The sequence below is a fragment of the Etheostoma spectabile genome, chromosome 8 (genome assembly GCF_008692095.1).
Source record: "Etheostoma spectabile isolate EspeVRDwgs_2016 chromosome 8, UIUC_Espe_1.0, whole genome shotgun sequence".
Lineage (NCBI taxonomy): Eukaryota > Metazoa > Chordata > Actinopteri > Perciformes > Percidae > Etheostoma > Etheostoma spectabile.
Window position 1 is genome coordinate 32379746 of NC_045740.1, and position 20023 is coordinate 32399768.

At 42.4% G+C, this 20023-nt stretch overlaps 2 protein-coding genes, 2 long non-coding RNA genes and 1 other non-coding gene across 8 annotated transcripts in view; 2 read left to right on the top strand and 3 right to left on the bottom strand.

The window, feature by feature from the left end:
- The window catches only part of LOC116693507 (uncharacterized), a 15499-nt gene extending 10444 nt beyond the window's left edge, over positions 1-5055 (bottom strand). Inside the window, exon 1 of the long non-coding RNA XR_004332943.1 lies at positions 4924-5055. This is a non-coding gene — a long non-coding RNA (uncharacterized LOC116693507). The remainder of the gene's footprint in view (positions 1-4923) is intronic.
- The window catches only part of LOC116693384 (C-Maf-inducing protein), a 48896-nt gene extending 33669 nt beyond the window's left edge, over positions 1-15227 (top strand). Inside the window, exons 10-22 of one of the 3 annotated variants that reach the window (XM_032522316.1) lie at positions 30-485; positions 743-808; positions 3938-3964; positions 4064-4112; positions 4315-4422; positions 5167-5283; positions 6911-7051; positions 8322-8369; positions 8475-8621; positions 9735-9840; positions 10177-10247; positions 10755-10844; positions 11627-15227. In XM_032522316.1, coding sequence (XP_032378207.1) covers positions 30-485; positions 743-808; positions 3938-3964; positions 4064-4112; positions 4315-4422; positions 5167-5283; positions 6911-7051; positions 8322-8369; positions 8475-8621; positions 9735-9840; positions 10177-10247; positions 10755-10808 — 1390 coding nt within the window. In that variant the 3' untranslated portion in view covers positions 10809-10844; positions 11627-15227. Of the gene's footprint in view, positions 1-29; positions 486-742; positions 809-3937; positions 3965-4063; positions 4113-4314; positions 4423-5166; positions 5284-6910; positions 7052-8321; positions 8370-8474; positions 8622-9734; positions 9841-10176; positions 10248-10754 lie in introns of all 3 variants that reach the window. The other 2 variants (XM_032522318.1, XM_032522315.1) reach the window with 2 other exon arrangements.
- Positions 15228-15924: 697 nt separating this feature from the next.
- Positions 15925-20023, top strand: part of LOC116693505 (uncharacterized) — a 20811-nt gene continuing 16712 nt past the window's right edge. Inside the window, exon 1 of the long non-coding RNA XR_004332941.1 lies at positions 15925-15936. This is a non-coding gene — a long non-coding RNA (uncharacterized LOC116693505). The remainder of the gene's footprint in view (positions 15937-20023) is intronic.
- On the bottom strand, positions 16885-16967 carry trnal-cag (transfer RNA leucine (anticodon CAG)). Its single transcript has one exon. It is a non-coding gene; the product is annotated as a tRNA-Leu (tRNA).
- The window catches only part of LOC116693374 (1-phosphatidylinositol 4,5-bisphosphate phosphodiesterase gamma-2), a 29180-nt gene continuing 27698 nt past the window's right edge, over positions 18542-20023 (bottom strand). For both annotated transcript variants that reach the window (XM_032522299.1, XM_032522300.1), the window contains exons 31-33: positions 19638-19726; positions 18941-19107; positions 18542-18790 (exon numbers count right to left, since the gene is read on the bottom strand). In XM_032522299.1, the coding sequence (XP_032378190.1) occupies positions 18748-18790; positions 18941-19107; positions 19638-19726 (299 nt within the window). In that variant the 3' untranslated portion in view covers positions 18542-18747. The remainder of the gene's footprint in view (positions 18791-18940; positions 19108-19637; positions 19727-20023) is intronic.

The following is a 20023-nucleotide window of genomic DNA, read 5'->3' on the forward strand; positions in this document are numbered from 1 at the left end:
TGTGGTCCAATTACCCCCCCCCCCTGCAGCCGGGACAACTCCCCCAGCCTGAAGGAGATCAGAAATGGCTGTCAGCAGCAGAATGATCGCAAACCCCCAATGCCGCTACGTCTGCTACGCCCAGACCCTCCAACGCCCCCTCCCGCCACCCTCTTACCCCTCTCCACCAACTCCAGTCCTCCTCAGCCACCTCCGCCCGCCCCCCCTTCAAACCCCGCCCCGACAATTCCCATCTCCTCCCCGACGCCCTCCCTGCCCCTCTCCCCTCCTCCATCTGTCGTCAACTCCAGCGAGATCCTGGTGGAGCTGGAGCGAAACAACAACTCGGCCAACACCAGACGGAAGGGCAAGCAGCCGGGGGGGGACAGCGAACCCAACCTCATCGACTGTCTGCTGGTCAGCCCGGCCGTCAACACTCTGTCCATCCAGCTCCCAGCGCAGGCCGACAGAGTGCTGGGCTGCTTCGCTCTCATCCTCCAGATGCTGTGAGTTTACAGCTCTAACGCTTTCATTTTTGAAAATGTGCTACAACTAGCCCGGAGTGTGCGTGCGTGCGTACGTGCATGCAACAGTGTAACTTGCTGCTCCATAGCTTCTGTTAAATCAACATGTAGGTCTATGCCAACTCAGCGCTGCTCATGTTTCAACTCCTCCATCTTTTTGTTCTCCAGTCTCAGTTCTCCAGGCTCCTCCCTCCTCTTTACCTTGTTACACTGACTCTCTCCATGTCTGTCTCCGTCAGATCGGACTACGATGACTGGAGACCTGCTCTTGCCAGCCTGTTGCAGCCCATCCCCTTCCCTAAAGAGTGAGTATTCACACATTTGATTCGGTGTTGCATTTTATTCATTTACTCAGTAAAATCTGTAAACCGTGTCATCTGAGTGTCCAGCTGCCATAATTCACATGAGAGAACTTTCAACTTCAATTTTCAACTTTATTTTGTCCCCAGAGGGCTATTGGTTTGCAGAAAGGTGTACCATACATGAAAAACCACATGTTCATACAATACAGACGGGGGGGGGGGTATTATTGTGTGCTTGCAATAATTAAGCTTTTGGGAGCAAAGATAACAATGTGTAATAATAATGTCAGATAAAAATGTGTAATTTAAACATTAAGCAAATGAGTGAATATTGTTTTCTTTTTTTGTATGTTATTTATATTTTTTATGAATACAATAAAATTTTCACAGCTGCATGTGGCCCATTCAAACTGGCTTCCCCAGATTGTCTTTAATAAAATTTCAGATCTAACATACTATTTATACTATGGCTTGGCTGAACACTTTATTTTTATTATTATTATATTATATATTATTTACTGAGAGATGTGTGTCCATTCTGCCCAGTATGCCTGGCAAATTTAACATTTTAATTTCAATATTTAATCAATAGTCAATGTCAATCCATTGGTTTCCACATTGCATTTGTAACTAAACCTTGACTGAGAGGCTAGATCCTCCCTGGCGGCCTTTGAGGAGTGCCAGCGTCCCCATGTCATTGGCTGCACTGGTCCCCGGAGAGGTTGCTGCTGAAAGCGCGAGTTTCATTTTGTGCATGTGCATATGGACGCATGATTATCTTTTCTGAGCTGCAGTTTGAAATACAGTGTTGCCTGTTATCAAGCCATACGGATAGTTGTATTTCACTCTCACTTTAGTCAGCCAGAGTCACAGAACCTAGCCCTGGCAGTGGCTGATAGCAAGCAAGACACAGACAGAGCGACTGGAGGACATGCATTGCAAGCTAACACATCAAGTCAGCGCTGCTGTCATTCGCTAACCCTAACCTCGCATTTCACTTTAACGTTATCTTTTTCTCTTTTGTGCCCGGATAGTTCCGATTCACTCTTATGGAACAGTGACACACCAGGGAGATGCGGGGCCTTTGCGTGATTTGCACAGACTTGCGTAACATGCAGAGTGAGCAGATGGGCCACACAGCATTGTTTTATGCTCTCTTGTGGGACTTTTCAAGGGCTCTTAGGGGGCCCTCTGGTAGCCATGGGGCCCTGAACAGCCTCTTAGTTCTCTTATACGTCAGGCCGTTCTGGCACTGGGTGATTTATGGACTTGTTTTGCCATTTCAGGCAACATTCAAGCTGCCTGTAATTCTAGTGGTGGTTGTTGGGGCCTGAGAGGAAAACTGCAAACACTACTAGGTGATTTAAAAATCAATAGAAAAGTACTCTTCTGCATGTCTTTCACTTTAAACATTCCCTAGTGGGAAAAGTATTTAGAACCTATACAAAAGTAATAGTATTACTACCACAGTTTGATAATGTATTATGTATCTATTACAAGTTAAAGTCCTGCATTCAAAACCTTACTACAGTGCAAGTGAAGCGTTGTATCAGCAAAACGTACTTTAAAGTAAAAGTATTCATTAGGCAGCAGCATGTCGTTAGGAGTTATGTAAAGCAAACCAATGATTATTCTATATCATTACATATATTATTATATACTGAGTTAGAACCAGCCAGTTGTTTAAAGTACAGAGTGTTAAAATGTTATCTCCTGCAAAAAAAGATCCTAATCTAAAGAGTCAGTGGGGGTGCGGGGCCTTGTCAGTGAGGCTGACTGCAGAGGGAAGACATATGACGTAAGGTTTTGGTCCTGATGGACCACAGCCTCCTGCCAGAGGGTAGGGGGTTCAAATCGTTTGCTTCGAGTCCCTTAAATCCCTCTCTCTGGGGGCGGATACATGTTTCTAGGAGGGCCCTGCTAGGGCCTGGCTTCTGACGTGGATGAGGTACCTAAATACACCTCTGGGGGTCACAACCTGCAAAGGGGTTTCTTTTCTCCCCCAAGGGAGCCAATTTTAATTGGCTCTAACCTGCCCCGAGTCTTTCTTGTAATTGGATGGCTGATAATGAGCTTCATTAGCGTTGGCTGGCGGAAAAGTTGTTGTTTCTCCAACACTGGGACACACCTGTTGCTCACCTGCGCCGCTGTTGCCTGGTCGATGGCGTCAGGCATCATTAGGAAAGGCAACAATACTCCCCAGCACCCTGGAGCCGAGCATTATAATGAGTTACATCAGTGCATGTACATCACTGACACTAACAGGCTCTGGGTCCTACACACACACACACACACACACACACACACACACACACAGAGAAATAACATCTAACATGCGCTGAATACAACAGGAAGGCAAACAGTTTTCATCTCATGTCTTCATGCTTGGACCGTTTTACAGTGAAAGGACTATTGTACTAACAGTAGAAAATTAGACCAGAACATTGATACCACTCTTGCAAAAAGGAAAATAAGCGTATTTTCCAAAATGTCAAATTGTTAATTTGTTTTTATTTTTTTACATCATTTTACTTGCTCCTGTAATAGCTTGAACACAGCATAAACTTTCAGATCAAACTAAAAAACATTTTAAATATCAACTTTTATAAAGCTTCAACTAAGAGTTGGAGTAAGCTGAATTTTAGGGAATTTATTAAAAAGTGATTCCATTTGTCTGATACATTTATATTGATCTAGTATCACCACACCTGACTGTAGTGAGTCCCCACAGGGATCAGCTGTTTTTGTGTACAGCATACTCTACCTGGGAAGCTTGCTGTGTGCTGCTGTGATGTCACCATGACTAGTAGCCCAAAGGGGAACTCTAGAAAATGCTTGTATACACTGTAAATGGGAAATCTCTATGGCTGTGCAATAAATAGAAATTTTATTGGCAGTTGAGATTTTGGCTCCTTATGATCCCAAAACAGAGAAATCGAGAAAAAACAATTATTTGGCTCATTGCGTTTTGCAAGTAAACTCTTATTTTCTCTTGTGTTCGGGAAAAGTATTAGGCTAATCGCTGTCAACTTGTTTAACTGTTTAACAGGTTTTTGAAGTTTATTGTTCGTTTTATCATATTTCCCTATTTTTTGGGGCTATAACATCTCTCTCTGCCTTCCCTCTCTCCAGGGCCCTTGCACATGCCAAATTCACAAAGTACGTAACTCAAACATCATAAACTGTCTTCACATATTCAGTTCAATTCCAGTTTGAAAAGAAGCTGAAACATGTGTCTTAATGTTTCTGTCTCCATAGGCAACTGAAATATGTTATTCAGAGGTTTGCTGAGGACCCGAGGCAGGAGGTGAGCTCTAGAGTTATTAAAAAAATGAAAGTTTTTTTTTGGAGATGTTAGTTGAGATTCACCAACGTGTGTGTGTGTGTGTGTGTGTGTGTGTGTGTGTGTGTGTGTGTGTGTGTGTGTGTGTGTGTGTGTGTGTGTGTGTGTGTGTGTGTGTGTGTGTGTGTGTGTGTGTGTGTGTGTGTGTGTGTGTGTGTGTGTTCAGGTCCATTCCTGCCTACTCAGTGTGCGTTCAGGTAAAGACGGCTGGTTCCAGCTCTACAGTCCAGGGGGCGTGGCCTGTGATGACGATGGAGAGCTGTTTGCCAGTATGGTGAGTGGATGGACACACAGCTCATAATTTTTATCATGGATATTGATATATGAGGCTAGATGTTGGACATCATAATATTGTTATATGATATTATATGATATTTCCTGGTTTTAGAAGGTTACAGTAAAGGGATGTACTTCTCAGAACTTACCCGTAGGGATAGAACCGAATTGACTCCTTAGTATCGAGTGTCGAAAAATGCCTCGTCGTTCAATACCAAATGTCACTACCTGTCATCAGCGTCACTGAGCCAATAAGAATGCAGCGTCTTTCTACCAAGAGCTAGCATTGTCTGTGATTGGCTGGCTAATGTTCAATGTCGTAGAGACACACAGGAAAACTCTCCGGGCTCATGTAGGAGGAGCTGGATCATAAAGGGTTTGTGTAGTGATGTTGTAATTTCTTTTTGTTAAAATGGATTTTATGAAATTGCTATGGAAAAAAGTATGGTTTGGGTCCGGTATAAGCATTTATAACGATAACCAGCTCTATTTACCAGACTTTTATTATTTAGCTTTACCCACTTAGCCATTATATCCACTTTACTGCTGATACTTTTTCAAAAATCTCATTATGTAAATATTTTGTTAAAGCACCAATTTACAACTCTACAATATCGCCGCAATATCAATATTGTGGTATTTGGTCAAAAATATTCTGTTATTTAATTTTCTCCATATGCCGTAGCTCTGCCTCAACTATTAACGTGGGTAATTAATGCGTGGCTGCTAACACCTGTTCCAGGTTCATATCTTGATGGGCTCCTGCTATAAGACCAAGAAGTTCCTGCTCTCTCTGGCTGAAAACAAGCTGGGGCCCTGTATGCTGCTGGCCCTCCGTGGGAACCAGACCATGGTGGAGGTACACGGCCCCCAACAATCCTTCACCCCCCTTTCCCTTTGTGATGCCGTCTCCTGCTAAAACCGTTTAAATGAATCTTTTTCCCCTCATCATCTAAGTATATGTTTGCATTATTTTGTCAATGAACATTGTCTTCCATTCTCAGCGATACTTTGTTACTGTACTCAAGTAGATTTTTCAGATATTTTGACTTTACTATTTTTTTGTGACGACTTTTTACTTCTACTCCTTACATTTGAACACAAATATCGGTACTTTCTACTCCTTACATTTAACATAATTGGCTCGTTACTTTAGTTTCAAATAATTTCACTGGAGTTACCGTTATTATTTTTCACATCGTCAATACCAAATTCAATCTAATTGGATTAGAATATATACGTGGAACTTCCACACCACTACAAGATGACTCGACAGATTCAGAAACATTTATTCGTGGTAAATCAGTGCGGCTGGATGGCGCTAACGTTAGCACATAGTAGTACGGACGGAGACATGATTGGAAATGAAGAAAACAAGCAGCAAGACATTCCCATCATCCTCGGCCTGATCTGAGAGAGATGTTTGAGACAGTGGACATCAAGAAGGACTCCGGGCTGCCATGGAACCCTATGGGGCAAATGTTCATTGTCAGTTTTGGTCCACTAAAGGTTGTGTTGTTGCTGCTGACAGACTCAGATTATTAATCTAAGTGTCTGACAACATTATGGAAAGGGTCCCTACAGAGACAGACCTTTAACACCTCTTTGAGACCTTTCTGTTTAACCAGAACCAGCTCGGAGGTCTCTAGCACTAAACCCACCAGACTCCATTTAAAAAAACAATACTTATAGCGTGTATGGAGCCAACAGATTTTTACATGTAAATCTGTTAATTATGTGTTTATTTAGAGTTTTGATGGTTGGAAAAGTGGAAAGACCCAACACAGACACTTAGAATAATATTAATCTGAGTCTGTCAGCGGCAAAACGAGCACTTTGTGAAGGTAAACACAAGCTGGACAATTGTCCCGTTAACTTCCAGTGGAGCTTGTTTGTCCACTGCAGACTGCAGAGATCTCTCTTGATACTGGACCACGTCAGAGACTTCTGTCCCATCAGTCACTCAGACACAGAACCTGGGAGAATATGGCCTAGGTTGAAAAAAAACACTAGTTATCCTTCTACATGTGGGTGTTTACTTTATAAAACAATGTATTCTTGTTTTATGTGAAGCCATTTGTTTGCACGTGTTGTCTGTGTACAGTACATAATTGTACTACTGGCTCAACCCCCAGTTTGAAACACGAGCATCCTAGTATCAATGTGTAGCCTTCAAGCTCGAGTCTAGATAACCCTGATGAAATCACTGGGACATCATCAGGGTTATTTTGTCCTCCCGAGCCACAGAAGACATTATACAAATGTTTTAGAGTATTTGTTTCACAGAACATCAAAAAGAAAATACATTGAAGAAATACAAAAATACTTGTGAGAGTGTGGTTGAAGACTGTAACGGCTTATATCACAACATTTTAAGTGTACAAAATGAAGGCTTAGTAGTACTCCTCATAAAAAATGAACTGAGCATCACATATTAAATCCGTGGAGTGACCCTTTACGTTGTAATTGTTGGCATGTGTGTCCAGATCCTGTGTCTGATGCTGGAGTACAACATCATTGAGAATAAAGACACCCAGCTGCAGATCATCTCCACCCTGGAGAGCACCCAGGTGGGCCTCCGCATGTACGAGCAGCTCTGCGACCGGCAGAGAGAGCTCAAAGAGCTGGTGAGTTACTCTCTCTCTCTCTCTCTCACACACACACACACACACACACACACACACACACTTTGCAGGTAGAGCAAGTCTAGACCACACTACAAAGACCCAATAATTCTAGTAATTTCCCCACGAGCAAAATGTTAAGCAGCTGTGTATATACAGTGGGGCTCAAAAGTTTGGGCCCCCCAGGTAAAAATTTGAATTAACGTGCATAAAGAAGCCATGAAAAGATGGAAAAATCTCCAAAAGGCATCAAGTGACAGATTAGACATTCGTATTATATGTCACAAAAAGTTACACTTTCAGAATAAAAGGAAACAAAAAAATGGCGTCTGCAAAAGTGTACCTTTGCTCATTCGGACTTCAACCTCATCGGTCCACAGAACTTGTTCCCACAATGCATCAGGCTTGTCTATATGTTCATGATTTTTGTGGTGAGGACGTAGAAGAGGTTTTCTTCTGATGACTCTTCCATGAAGACCATGTCTGTCCGAGTATCTCTTTATAGTGGAATGGTGTAGACCAACTCCAGTGTCTCCAGGTCTTTCTGGATGGACCGGGCAGTCTAACGGGGGTCTGGACTTGCTTTTTTCCTAGTCCTACTAGCTGTTCTGTCTGATATTGTTCTTGGTCTTCCAGATCTTTAACTTCCACTGTTCCTGATGACGGCCATTTCTTAATTCCGTTCCCAACAGTGTATTGTATTTATCCTACCACTATGTCCAGTAGATCCATTTTTTTTCTGCATTCTGACATAATAGTGGCCCCGAATTCATTTGCGAGGACATTTTGGATTTAAGGGGCACTACTAGGCACTGAAACAAAATCAGGACTGTGCCTTTAAAAATAGTCTAAAGTCTAAATCTATGAAAATCGTTTGGCATTTACAATAATAACATTAATTAAAGTCATAAATCTCTCACAAATTATAATTTATGACTTTTTTTAACGAGTTTGTAATGGTTATATTAAGGATTCAGTTTTGCCTGTGCAGTTGAAATATCCTCTAAAAATCTCTTTCTGAAAACATAGAAGAAAATAAGGAAAGAACTTGCAAGCATTAGAAGAGTCCACGTTTCTCTCTAATGCAGTGAGAGAGTTCCTGGAACATCATGGTGTTATTATTTTTTGTCAGAGACCTCACGTCTTTTTCCCCTTAATGTGACATGAACGCAGCACACATGCATCTGCTCACACACACCATCTACTGTCTGAAAAGGTTCCTGCAAGACATTGAGCCTCAGACGCCATCTTTTTTTGTCTTTCTTCTTCTTAGCAACGGAAAGGAGGCCCCACCCGGCTGACTCTGCCTTCAAAGTCCACGGTGAGATCACACTGATGATGAAGAGTTGTATCCGTCCTGACCAACATCAAGTATCATACTTGGGTTTACTATTTCAATATTGAGTGGTATGTTTTCCTCATTTAGGATGCAGACCTTGCCCGCCTGTTGAGTTCAGGTTCTTTTGGGAATTTGGAGAACCTGAGCCTGGCCTTCACCAACGTCACCAGTGCCTGTGCCGAGCAGCTCATCAAGCTGCCTTCACTCAAACAGCTCAACCTGTGGTCCACACAGGTACGCACCCGCACGGGACACAGCCCCGACACACACTAGGAATGGCAATGGCAATTTAATTTATATAGCACCTATCGTTGCACAAAAACAGCATAAACAATACGTGATAATCTAGATAGCCTTAGACTGCAGGGCCCCAGGTTCCATTCAGCCCAAGATTATTTGTTCAGGGAGGTGGGTCAGTCCTAAACGGGACCATCAGCACATAAGAAGCTGGGTCCAGACTAGTTAATGATAGCCAAACAGATTGTTTAAGAAGAAGGAAGAATGAAGGGGGGCTGTCAATCCAGGAGTGGGCTCAACAATGGCTGGGAGGGGGGGGGGGGGGGGGGGCGGGGGATGTCATATAAAACAGTTACCAGATTGGATGTCTATAATAGAAAATGGGGAAAGTAGCTGAGCTTTCTGGAAGGCTCCTAAGAAGCTGTGTGCTGGGGGGGGGACCTGCCTGATGGGTTTATGGTGTTCTCATTTATACATATGTTTGTTTGGTTTATTGGCTATTTTGTTATTATTTTGTTGCATGGTCTTGAATATTGTAGTTGTTGATTTCTGTCTTTGATGGGTTGTGATGGCAAAGGAAGGGGGGGGGGTGTACTTGTTGCTCATTGTATGTTTGTATGTTGTTAAAAAAATTGTTAATCAGGAAAAACAAAGCATAAATAGAAATTAGAATACAGTGTAAGCATCATCATTTTGGTTTTGTGTTTTATTTCCTCGTCTGCTTTAATTGTACTTACCATGGTTTAACTGTAAAATAAAATAAGGCTATACACATAAAATGTATTAATATTGTTAAATGCAGTAGTGGTCTCTCTTTCAGCTGAGTGGTCCCTGGCCTTAAAAAACCTTGAAGACCCCTGGAATAGACCATTAGCAGGATTTTGAAACTGATTCAGCATTGTACTGGGAGCCAGTGAAGTGATTTGAGTACTGGGGTAATGTGTTCTAATGGACTGTCTGTGGACATGTAAGGACATTTAGGAGCAGCTGTTTGGATAATCCTGCAGAAAAGCCCTCCAGTAGTCTAGCCTGCTTGAGATGAATGGAATCACTTGTGATCCAATAGATGTCTAACACATGTTCCATCTTTTTCTATTTTTCCTTCCTCAGTTTGGGGATGCAGGGTTAAGGTTGTTATCGGAGCATCTGGCCTGTCTTCAGGTTCTGAACCTGTGTGAGACTCCCGTCACTGATGCTGGTCTGCTGGCTCTCAGTTGTAAGAAAACACACACAAAATCACATCACTGCATTAAGGAATTGTTGGGTCCTCGATATAAATAAAATTGAATTGAAAATGATCAGTCTTATATTAACTAAGAATACAAGGACATGCTCAGAGTCAGCATGTTACCTGTGTTGAGGGTGTGAAGGCTTGGTTGTACTCGCAGAATGTGGACTGGTAGCTGGAGAGGCGCCAGGTCACCTCCGGGACACCTGCCAAGGTGCTCTGGAGCCTGGATCAGCACAGCTCCCATCCCCCTCGTTTACAGAGTCAGCTGGTTGGGAATGTACACGGTAATGGGGGCTAACTGTCGCTGTTTGCCTGTTCCAGCCATGAAGAGTCTGTGCAGTCTGAACATGAACAGCACCAAGCTCACAGCTGACACATACGAGGACCTCAAGGTAACACTGCAAGACAACTCATACCAACTGCAAATCGCTTACTTGCTCAATACTGATTTCAGAATCCGAATACCTAATTGATCCCCTCAGGGACGTTGTTCAGTTGCACTTGCTCACAGTCAACTTCAAGACAAAAATAAAAGTGAGAAAATAGCGAGTCCATAAATGTGTAAAGTAACAGTGCAAGAAATGAAAACATTAAGTAGAAGTAAAGTTAGATTAGGTTAAAAAGATGAAGTAGATAAAACAATAGATAGTACAAACTATATTAAAATGCATCCTTTTGCTGTTTTGGCCAACACTCAAAATAAGTTCTAATGTGGCTCCTTGTCTCCTGGAGGTCCTGTTACCAGCTTGTTCTGCTACCCCAAAGTGTCCAAAGGGGGGGGGGTTATATATCAGTGTTGACTAACCAAAGCCAGGTGCCTGACTACGATGCATGCAAAATCTCCAAAGTGCAGATGCATATTTCCAGATGTTGATGCAGCTTCCCTCCTCTCTCTGCAGGCCAAACTGCCCAACCTGAAAGACGTGGATGTTCGGTACACCGAGGCCTGGTGATCAACCACGCTCAACCACAACCCTCACCCATAACCAGACACACACACACACACACACACACCGCACACAGGCTCAGATACAGTACATGACAACTGTGTAGTGATGTCACCTCCATCGTCGGCCATCATTTGGCCAGGAACGCTGACCTCATCCCAGCGCGAGGATCACCGGATGTAACAAGAACATCTCTGACACGTGCATCAGAGAAGCAGCCTTCATCATCATCATCATCAACGCCTGTAGAGACAACTGTCTCACCCGCATCACTTTTTTGTTTTCTAAATGAGACATCTTTGTGGACCTCGCCGCTCCCCTTACCCTCTGGGAACCGTATGATTAGAGGACATGCAAGGAGCCGTTATATTAGACATAAGGGACACTTTTCTCCGTCTTTCTGCGTCTTTTGCCCCCGTCTTTCATATATGGTCCCTCAGTTTTCAGATTGGGTCTAAGTCCAGCTCTCTAGCCCGCCTCTTTGTGTCTGTGTCGAGTGGAAAAACCTGAACCCTCGTCTCTTTTTCTCTCTCCAGCCCATGTGTGATTGAAGGCCTGGACACAGCAGCTCACATTCCAGTTCTTCTCCAAAATGATCGCCCATGTAGCTCTCCAGAACAGACACGTTGACCTGTTGACTTTCATCAGTCCTCGCTCGGAATCGGCCTCTCTGACTTTGGTTTTCAGGTTCCGATTCTGGTCTCTTCAAGTCTTTCATTTGGGAAAATGAGGTGCTACCTCTGAGAAAAGAAGAGTTGCAAGACTGTGCCTATTCCACTTACATGACATGTTCTTTCACACACACACACACACACATGCGCGCGCACACACACACACACACACACACACACACACACACACACACACACACACACAAAATGGAAGAAAAAAAAAGGTTTTTATCAACTTGAATGGACATATTTTTCCAGACATCTGTGCTTTCATATATTGTGTGTTTCTAAATAAAGACATATGTATGAAGATAACCCCAGTGATGACATTTCAGAAACATTGCGGGAACTCTGCTAAACAGCGATGGGAACATTTGTTTCCTTTTTCATTCGTTTTCAGTGTACATACTGAGGATCTCCCGTTACTATTTAATAAGACAGTTGTGTAGCAGTAGCTGGGCGGTCTGGGACTGCCGAATATTTATAATTTGTGTCTTTAAAATCCTCCTTTATCTCTCCTGGATTAGGTCCTGACAGTAATGAAGTACACAGGCCCTGTTGTCTTATTTTTTAACTTTTTTTTTTTGCCAACCAAGAAGGCCACCAGACCTGGATGTCTGTGTACCATGCCATGGTGGTGCCGGAGACCTGTGGAGGGGACTGCAGGCCTTCTAAAGGTGGACCTGGAAACAAGACCCATCACCAGCTGACAGTTGGATATTTTCATGTCCTCCGCTATATTTGGCTCTTTATAAGACGGTTTCTGAAAAGCAGAAAGGACACATGCCAAACATCGTCATCGGATTGAGTTTTTTGGTTTTGTGCACACTTGTTTCTTCAGGCCAACCCGAGTGGGGTTTCAGTTCTGCTCGGTGTATCACGTGGAACCTGTCCCGCCCTGCCTGTGGACACTGACCCCCACCCCCTGCTGAGGTCAGGGTAAAGTGGAGCTGTGGAGGCCTACTGTTATCTTTCTTATCCGTCACACCGCCTATTTGAATTGTCCTGCTGTATTTCTATTAGGCCATAATACATGGGGACACATTCAGGCTGATGAATCATTCTCATCACAGGATGGAACTGAATTATTGTACATATTCTTTTACAATGGGCTATAAGGGACAAAAGATCGGGGGGAACGGGCACCTTTCTGCCACATTTGCCCCATCTACATTCCCTTAACATGTTGCCGTGGGTTTCGGCCCTGATTCACTTCCCGTCTGTCCGCGTCTCTTCTTGCTCTCTGGGTAGCTGTGGGTGGGGGTTGGAAACACAAGACAAGTCCGATTTCCACCCTTCTTTTCCAGTCGACCTCGTTCTGACTGCATCCATCCATTTTATTTATTCGAGTCGACCCCCAGAATGCTCCAGATGTTTGGAGTGTCGAGGCAGGAGCTGCAGCGGAGGACAAGACGCCGTCCACTATCAGATGCTCTGTTTCCTATTTATTGGGTGCCATGACGGTTTGGCCTGTAGACCCGGTCTGTGCACAGCCGTCTTTGGGCTTGGCTTTAGGACCTCATGCTCTCTTTCATATCCTGTATGATGTATATACGATTGTACATAGGCGTCTTCTCTTTGAACCATTTTGAACTGTCCCCGTTTTGTCTTCGTCATCCTGTTCTCTGTTTCTCTGGGCCTCCCTCGTCGGCAGGCTGCTGTTGCCTTCATCTTCTCGATGTGTGGTTGTTGTTTTTTCACACAAAGTGCACTGTAATCTAACAAATTCTGTTTTCATGTCTTTCAAGTTTCCGACATCTTTGATTTGATCACTTTAATCCAACGTTTGTTTCCTGTGTCCTCGTTGTTTCATTTTTTGCATGTACATGTCGCTGCCTCATCTGGTATTTTATTTTGTAATTTTGTTTTATAAAAGGTCTGAAATATGATAAAGGGTCTGATCACTATCTCACTGAGGTTAAGGACTGAAATGGAGAGATCCCATTTAAAGATTTTCTGATTGGTTGTTGCCAGGATCTGCCCATATGTCCCGACGGATCCTATTGGTCGATAAAGCCAATACTGGTACTGTTGGACTGATGCTACTCCTAGCTGAGATTTAATCGTTACGTTTGTCTGTTTTCATTTATGAAATAATAATGCTGCCAGATAATCATATCACAGGTGGACCACACTGACTGACCGTCATCAAATCATCACTTTACTGTACTTTGGTTCTATCCCCGATGTTTTAGAACAATAGTTTGACATTTAGGAAAATAGGCTAGAAATAAAAATAGGCTGAAAGACTGCTGAGATTTCTAATGTCATGTCCATATCCATTTAATATGAAGCTACAGTCAGCATCCGCTTAGCTTAGCTTAGCTTAGCTTAGCTTAGAAGAAAGATTGGAAACTGTCCCAAGCTAACCAAATCCTATCCGCATCTCTAAAACTACCAAATTATGTCCTGTTTTGTTTAAAAAAAAAAAAAAAAAATGTAAAAAAATAGTCTGGTTGCCTGGTAACCTCACAGTGATGACAAGGCTCAGGAAGTCAATGCACCAATCCAAGGAACAGCCCGGCACGCGAGCCCTGGAATGTGTGTGTGTGTGTGTGTGAGTGTGTGTGTGTGTGTGTGTGATTTAGAGGTGCTGGTAAGGTTACCTTGGAACTTGTTCTTTGCGTTGCGACAGTCACGTGATTGGGCTGCGTCCGCTGCTTAGCGCCGCCCAGGATGATTGTGATTGGTTAACAGGCCTCACAATACGACGTCATCCCGATACTTATGTCATAATACTATATTGTTGTGATTTAAAACACATTGCAATATTCTTTGAAGTATTGCAATTTGTAACCTTTTTTCCAACTTGTTTCCCAATTTCAAATGATGTCCCCAAAAGGAAATTATGTCAAATTATGTAAAAAGAAACATTTCTCTGTTTGTTCATCTCACTTTAATTTGATTGCTGCAGAATGGGACAAACTGACCACCACATATTTATTAATAGATCTATACTTACTACTACGTACGGGCACTGAAAAAATATCCAGATATTATGCTGCATCAATTTTATTCCCCCACTCCTATTAGTTTAAAAAGTGCCAGAGCAGATCCAGGAATGTGGTGTGGACTAGGCAGACCTTCCTCCGCGGGGCTGTGGAGGACGGTCTGGACGTGCCAGACTACTTTCAGACAAAGCCTGTTTCCAGTCCTAATGCTAAGATAAGCGAACTTACTGCTGGCGTTAATCTCCTCATCCAGTTTGGCATGAAACATTTTTCCTGGGGGGGGACCGGACCGGGTCACTGAACTCATGCTACAGTTTGTAGGCCGTGATGAGCTGCTGCTTGTCCCACCCACGTGGAAGGTTTCTGTGCTGCTGTAGAACGTGTTCTGTTTCCTGTGGCGCTCCCTGTGCCCCCCCCCCACCCCCCATGTTGGCTATAGTTTAGAGTTTCTCCCATGTCCCAGATGTGTGCAGCTGTGCTCCAGGCTTTACTTATTACGGAAGGAGAGGGTCAGCTGTGACACAGCCCGACAAATCTGACAAAACTCTATTTCCCAGAATTCCTTATTAGTAAAAATATTTTTTGGCAGCTGGGAAAGGGCACCCATCATGTTTCTCTCTGTTTTCAGTCTTTCTCCGCATTGATCTGCTTCTCCCGCTTGGTTATGATTATTATTATTATTATTATTATTATTGCTGCTGCTCTGTGGCTGTTGTAATAAAAATTCAAAAGATCTTCAACAGGAAAAATAACAACTATGATGTGAAATAATTTCAATCAAAAATAAAATGTCTGTGAATATGTTTCAGCTGTGTCTGGGTGTGTTTGTTCTTCTAAAATCAGGTTCCAACCCTAACTCCAGTAATCACCACACAGATTATTCCAGTCATTACCACTTCTACAGGATGCTGCACGTTGGTTTAGTGCCATTTCATAACAATATCAGCATAAATCAGGGGCTATAATCCAACCATACATATGATCAGATTTGGTCAATAAAGTCATGCTTTGCTAACTAAATTAGAAGTGATTGTGTGTGTGTGTGTGTGTGTGTATACATTGAACTCCAAACAACAACAAAACTTATATAAATAATAAATATTTCTTTTAGAAAAATCAATATCCATAGTATAATTTCAAGCAAGATTCATGGTTTCTACTGAAATTAAATTAAAAATTTAAATGAGTAATTTCTATTTTAAAAAGTAATTTACTGGGCTGTCAGGTTTAAGGGTTCAATATCGAAAGAAAATGTGAAAACGGTTTCTATCCCATTCTTTTATTTATTATAACGGCCTCTTCTCTAAAGGCTTCCTGGCTTTATTTCCTTCTCTCAGAGGCCGCATCACTTCTACGTCAAGTTCAGGAATTGGGATTTGTTTTGGTGATATTGTACAGAAGCACACTGACAACTTGTAAATAGTTAAGATCAATCTGATATATCAGAAAGATTGTTTTGGCCCTTATCTATTATTGTAATCCATCTATGTGGACCTTCTGCAGTGTGTTGCAGTGTGTTGCTCCTCGGTGCAGTTTTAGTGACCCGGGTACAGTTAAATACCTGGACAACGGCAACAGAACACAACACTAATGCACCTTTCATATTGTCTTCATTGCTCTCTCCCTTTCTCTCTCTACTTCTCCCCCCCACTACTGGAGTCGGGTTTGGCAGTATAAGAAAATGACACCATGCTGAAAACATGCACAGAACCCTCCCCCTGAACACGCCAGCCTGCTTAGCATCCAGGTTAGTTCAGCTGCTGTAACGCCTGGAGCTGAGGCCCGGAGCTGAGGCCCGGAGCTGAGGCCCGGAGCTGAGGCCCGGAGCTGAGGGTTCCTTTTTCCTGGGCTGGACCCAGTAGAGCCCGTTTGAGTAGAAGGCTCTCTCTGGGTTGAAGCACTAAAAGAGAAAATAAATGCAGCAAGTACATTTTACATGTTCACACCCCTTTGGTACATAAAAATAACAGTAATTATTTATACAGTACATATTTCAGCTGCAGACTAAACAAGGCACCCATCTCCTACACGCTTGTGTAGGGACCAATAAAGTATTTCTGATTCTGAAGAGAAATTAAAATGTGAAGTTACTTTTCAAAATGCCTCTGAAGATTATTCATCTTTCCACCAAGCTCCAGAAATGTTCTACTTCTCTTATGAAATCTGCACAATCATAGTCCAGTACTGACACAGCCCTGTGGAGATATGTCTGGTTATGCAAAACTGATTGCACCATACCAAAAGTTTGTCAGACAACTTTTTATTATTTTTACTCTTACTGGTATATGCAAACCTATCAGACTCATTTGCATTTGAGGTGGTTCATGAAAGGTTTTTGTAAAGTTAAATTTTCACCCATGACGGCTATATTTATTGTAACAGTACAATGGTTTATGTGCATGTAGACTATGCTAGAGACACAAGTACAGTGTTTACACTCAAGCTCAATCAAAACGTTACTGTCAGAAGTGGGATTCGAACCCACGCCTCCAGAGGAGACTGCGACCTGAACGCAGCGCCTTAGACCGCTCGGCCATCCTGACTGGGTACGAAACCAATAGACAGGGCGACTCCTAATGGTAATAAACTAAACTGCAGCAATACAACAGTTTGGTATGGCCTGTCATGAGATAGCATGATAGCATGTTCTCTACAGAAATAAGACCGAGACAGGGTGACCCCTAACGGTGACAACCTGAACTGCAGCAATACAACAGCTTTGTTCGAAAAAAGGCACAGTATAATAAGGCAAGAAAAATCATAAAAAGTCACAGTATGTCGAAAAAATTAATAAAAAAGTCATAGTATAGTGTGTCAAAAAAAATCATAGTATAGCATGCCGAAAAAAGTGATTAAAAAGTAATAGTATAGGATGTCGAAAAAAGTCACAGTATAGTATGTCAAGAAATAGAATTAAAAAGTCATAGTATAAAATGTCAAAAGCAATCATAGTATAGCGTGTCAAAAAAAGTGATAAAAAGTAATTGTATATTATGTTGAAAAAAAGTCATAAAAGTCACAGTATAGAATGTAAAAAAAAATTCAGCAATAAAGACATAGTATTGTATGTCGACAAAGGTAATAGTACAGAATGTAAAAAAAAGTCAAAAAAGTCAGGGGAACGGTCCTAAGAGAAGTGGACTTGGGGCAGAGGAATGCATTGATGGTTTAGAAACTCAGGGTTGTGGGTTCAGTCCTCATGAGACTAACATGTCTAACATGTAAAGCTCAGAACTCAAATATGTTCTAAAACCCAATATGTTCTAAAACAAACTCAGGCTAGCTGGATCTAGGATTCTGAACTAGAACCCAGCAACTGTCTAATGTTGAAAAATGTTGTAGTTTTAACGTTCCTTCCAGCTCGGCATGTATATAACATATCTTTAAGTATAGAAGTAGTTCACATTGACGGGATAGCTATACTAAGACAGGGCCTGTCATAAAGAATCGCTTTCACCACAAATGGGACGGAAACAGTGAAAAATGTTTCTAATTTTATTAAATGACTAATTTTACTCCAACTAATATGTCTTAATGTTTACAGCATAAATACATGAATCATATCAAAATGAATACATTCCAACACAGCACTAAGAAATAAAGATAAATCAGAGATAAAGGGTACAGTTCAACAAGCATACTTTATTGACTCAATGCTTAAGAAGGTCTCAGAGAAATAGAGGAAAGCTACAGACATCATCTGGCTTCAAATTAAATCCATCAAAAATGCTCTCATTACATCACCTGTTGTCACAAATCTGACTTCACTTTCAAAAATATGCCACACAGAGGAAATAATGCCACACTGGTGAATCTGCACAGCAAAACAGGGTTTGAAATACAAAAAAATAAAAGAAACATGCAACACAAGCTCTGTGGCAGAGGAAGCGTCTGCACTGGAACTATTACTGGAATGGATGGAAAATAAATATCTGAGTATCAGCGCTGTCCTCCTGGGACGGGATGCAGTTGGACCCAGACTCACAGAAATGTTACAACCTTGCATCTGATCTGTTATAAAGGACTTACACCATTCAACTTCCCTCAACCTGCTCCCCCCCCCCCCCCCCATGTTATGAATTGATACTATAAATAAAACTGAATTGAATTGAATGTTCCAATATTTCCATATTTGAGGAAATATTAAGACCACATGTTTCTTAATCTTAAATAAATAGAAAAGTATTTTTGGCATGAAAATTAAAAATGATAACATGTCACAGTTAGGAAAACTCTTAACTGCACAAACCCCAATCCCGTGACTCAGCACCTAGAGCTGATGTTCTAGTCAGCATTCGTCCCCCGCTGAGGTCTGCTGAGTCCTCACGAGTAGAACTTACTGTTGTTAATCTTCTTTTCTTTTGTCCTGGGGCACAAAGAAAACAGCGGAAATAACGAGGGACCTGAAGAGCGCCCATTAGGCTCCTTTCCAGCGTCATGTTTGTACTCTTGGGGTCTACTAGAATGTGGAGTGTGTCTTGGTGAAGAACCACGGACGAAGCTGAGTTAGGCTCACCTGTGGTTCTCGCCAGTGCTGCCCTCCCTCACCAGCGGGTTGTGTTGGCGGGGGAGGGTGGAGCGCTGATTGGGGGTGTGCGTGTCGTACAGGAAAAGCTCGCTGCTGACCTCCGCCTGCTTCTTCCTCAGCTGGCTGGAGGACGAGTACAGCTCCTCCTCTGCTTTCTGAAGGACAATTTTCATAATAATTTATACTTTTATTAGACCCCAGTGGGGAAATTACCACTTGCATTCTGTTTGTTAGTAATCAATCCACCACAGGCCTGACATCACACACATGCTCAGGATGGAGTGATGTCAGAGTGGGGGGGGGGGGGGGGGGGGGGGGGGCTGTGCTGGGGGGGTCACCTTGCTCAAAACACTGTGGCAGTGCCCAGTAGGTGAACTGGCATCTCTCCAGCTACCAGTCCATACTTGTAGCTGATAGCAATGATAGCAATACATAAAGTATACATTATTATTATTATTACATGACAGATCTCTGCACAAAATCAGGTCTACCCATTAACAACCAAAAGTTGAAAGATAAAATCAAAATAGAAAAAGAAAAAGGTAGAGAGAGAAAATGCTGAATAAAAAATTAACAGTAATATACTTGCGCTTCGTTCTTCGTTCACAAGTCTGTTTTTTGATAAACTCAATGATCTCTCAGAGTGATGTCAAATAAAAACAATAATTTCCATTTTTTTACTCACCACTGCTTGTTGGACGTTGATGTAGACCAGCAGCGAGGCTAACTCTAAGTTTTCATTGTAGCCGTTCTTTAGCGGTACAGAGCGGTAACCTGACGAAACAAAACCCTCTGTTAATAACCATACTATCCCAACCACTCATATCTAATAACATATAACTATAACATCAAAGCAGCACGCCTGGGTTTTGGATGCTCGTAGCCCGTACATGTCTGCTGTAGAGACAGAGACACCTGGCGTCTCACTCGCTGCACACTCTATGTGCATCCTGTTGCATTTAAGTACACCTGATTTTTAAAATGTAAATATGTTCATCAATGCCATCTTCAGTTGTTACCATGTGGTCTGTAGGGGTGGGGGTGGGGGGGGAGAATCAATACAGCACAGTA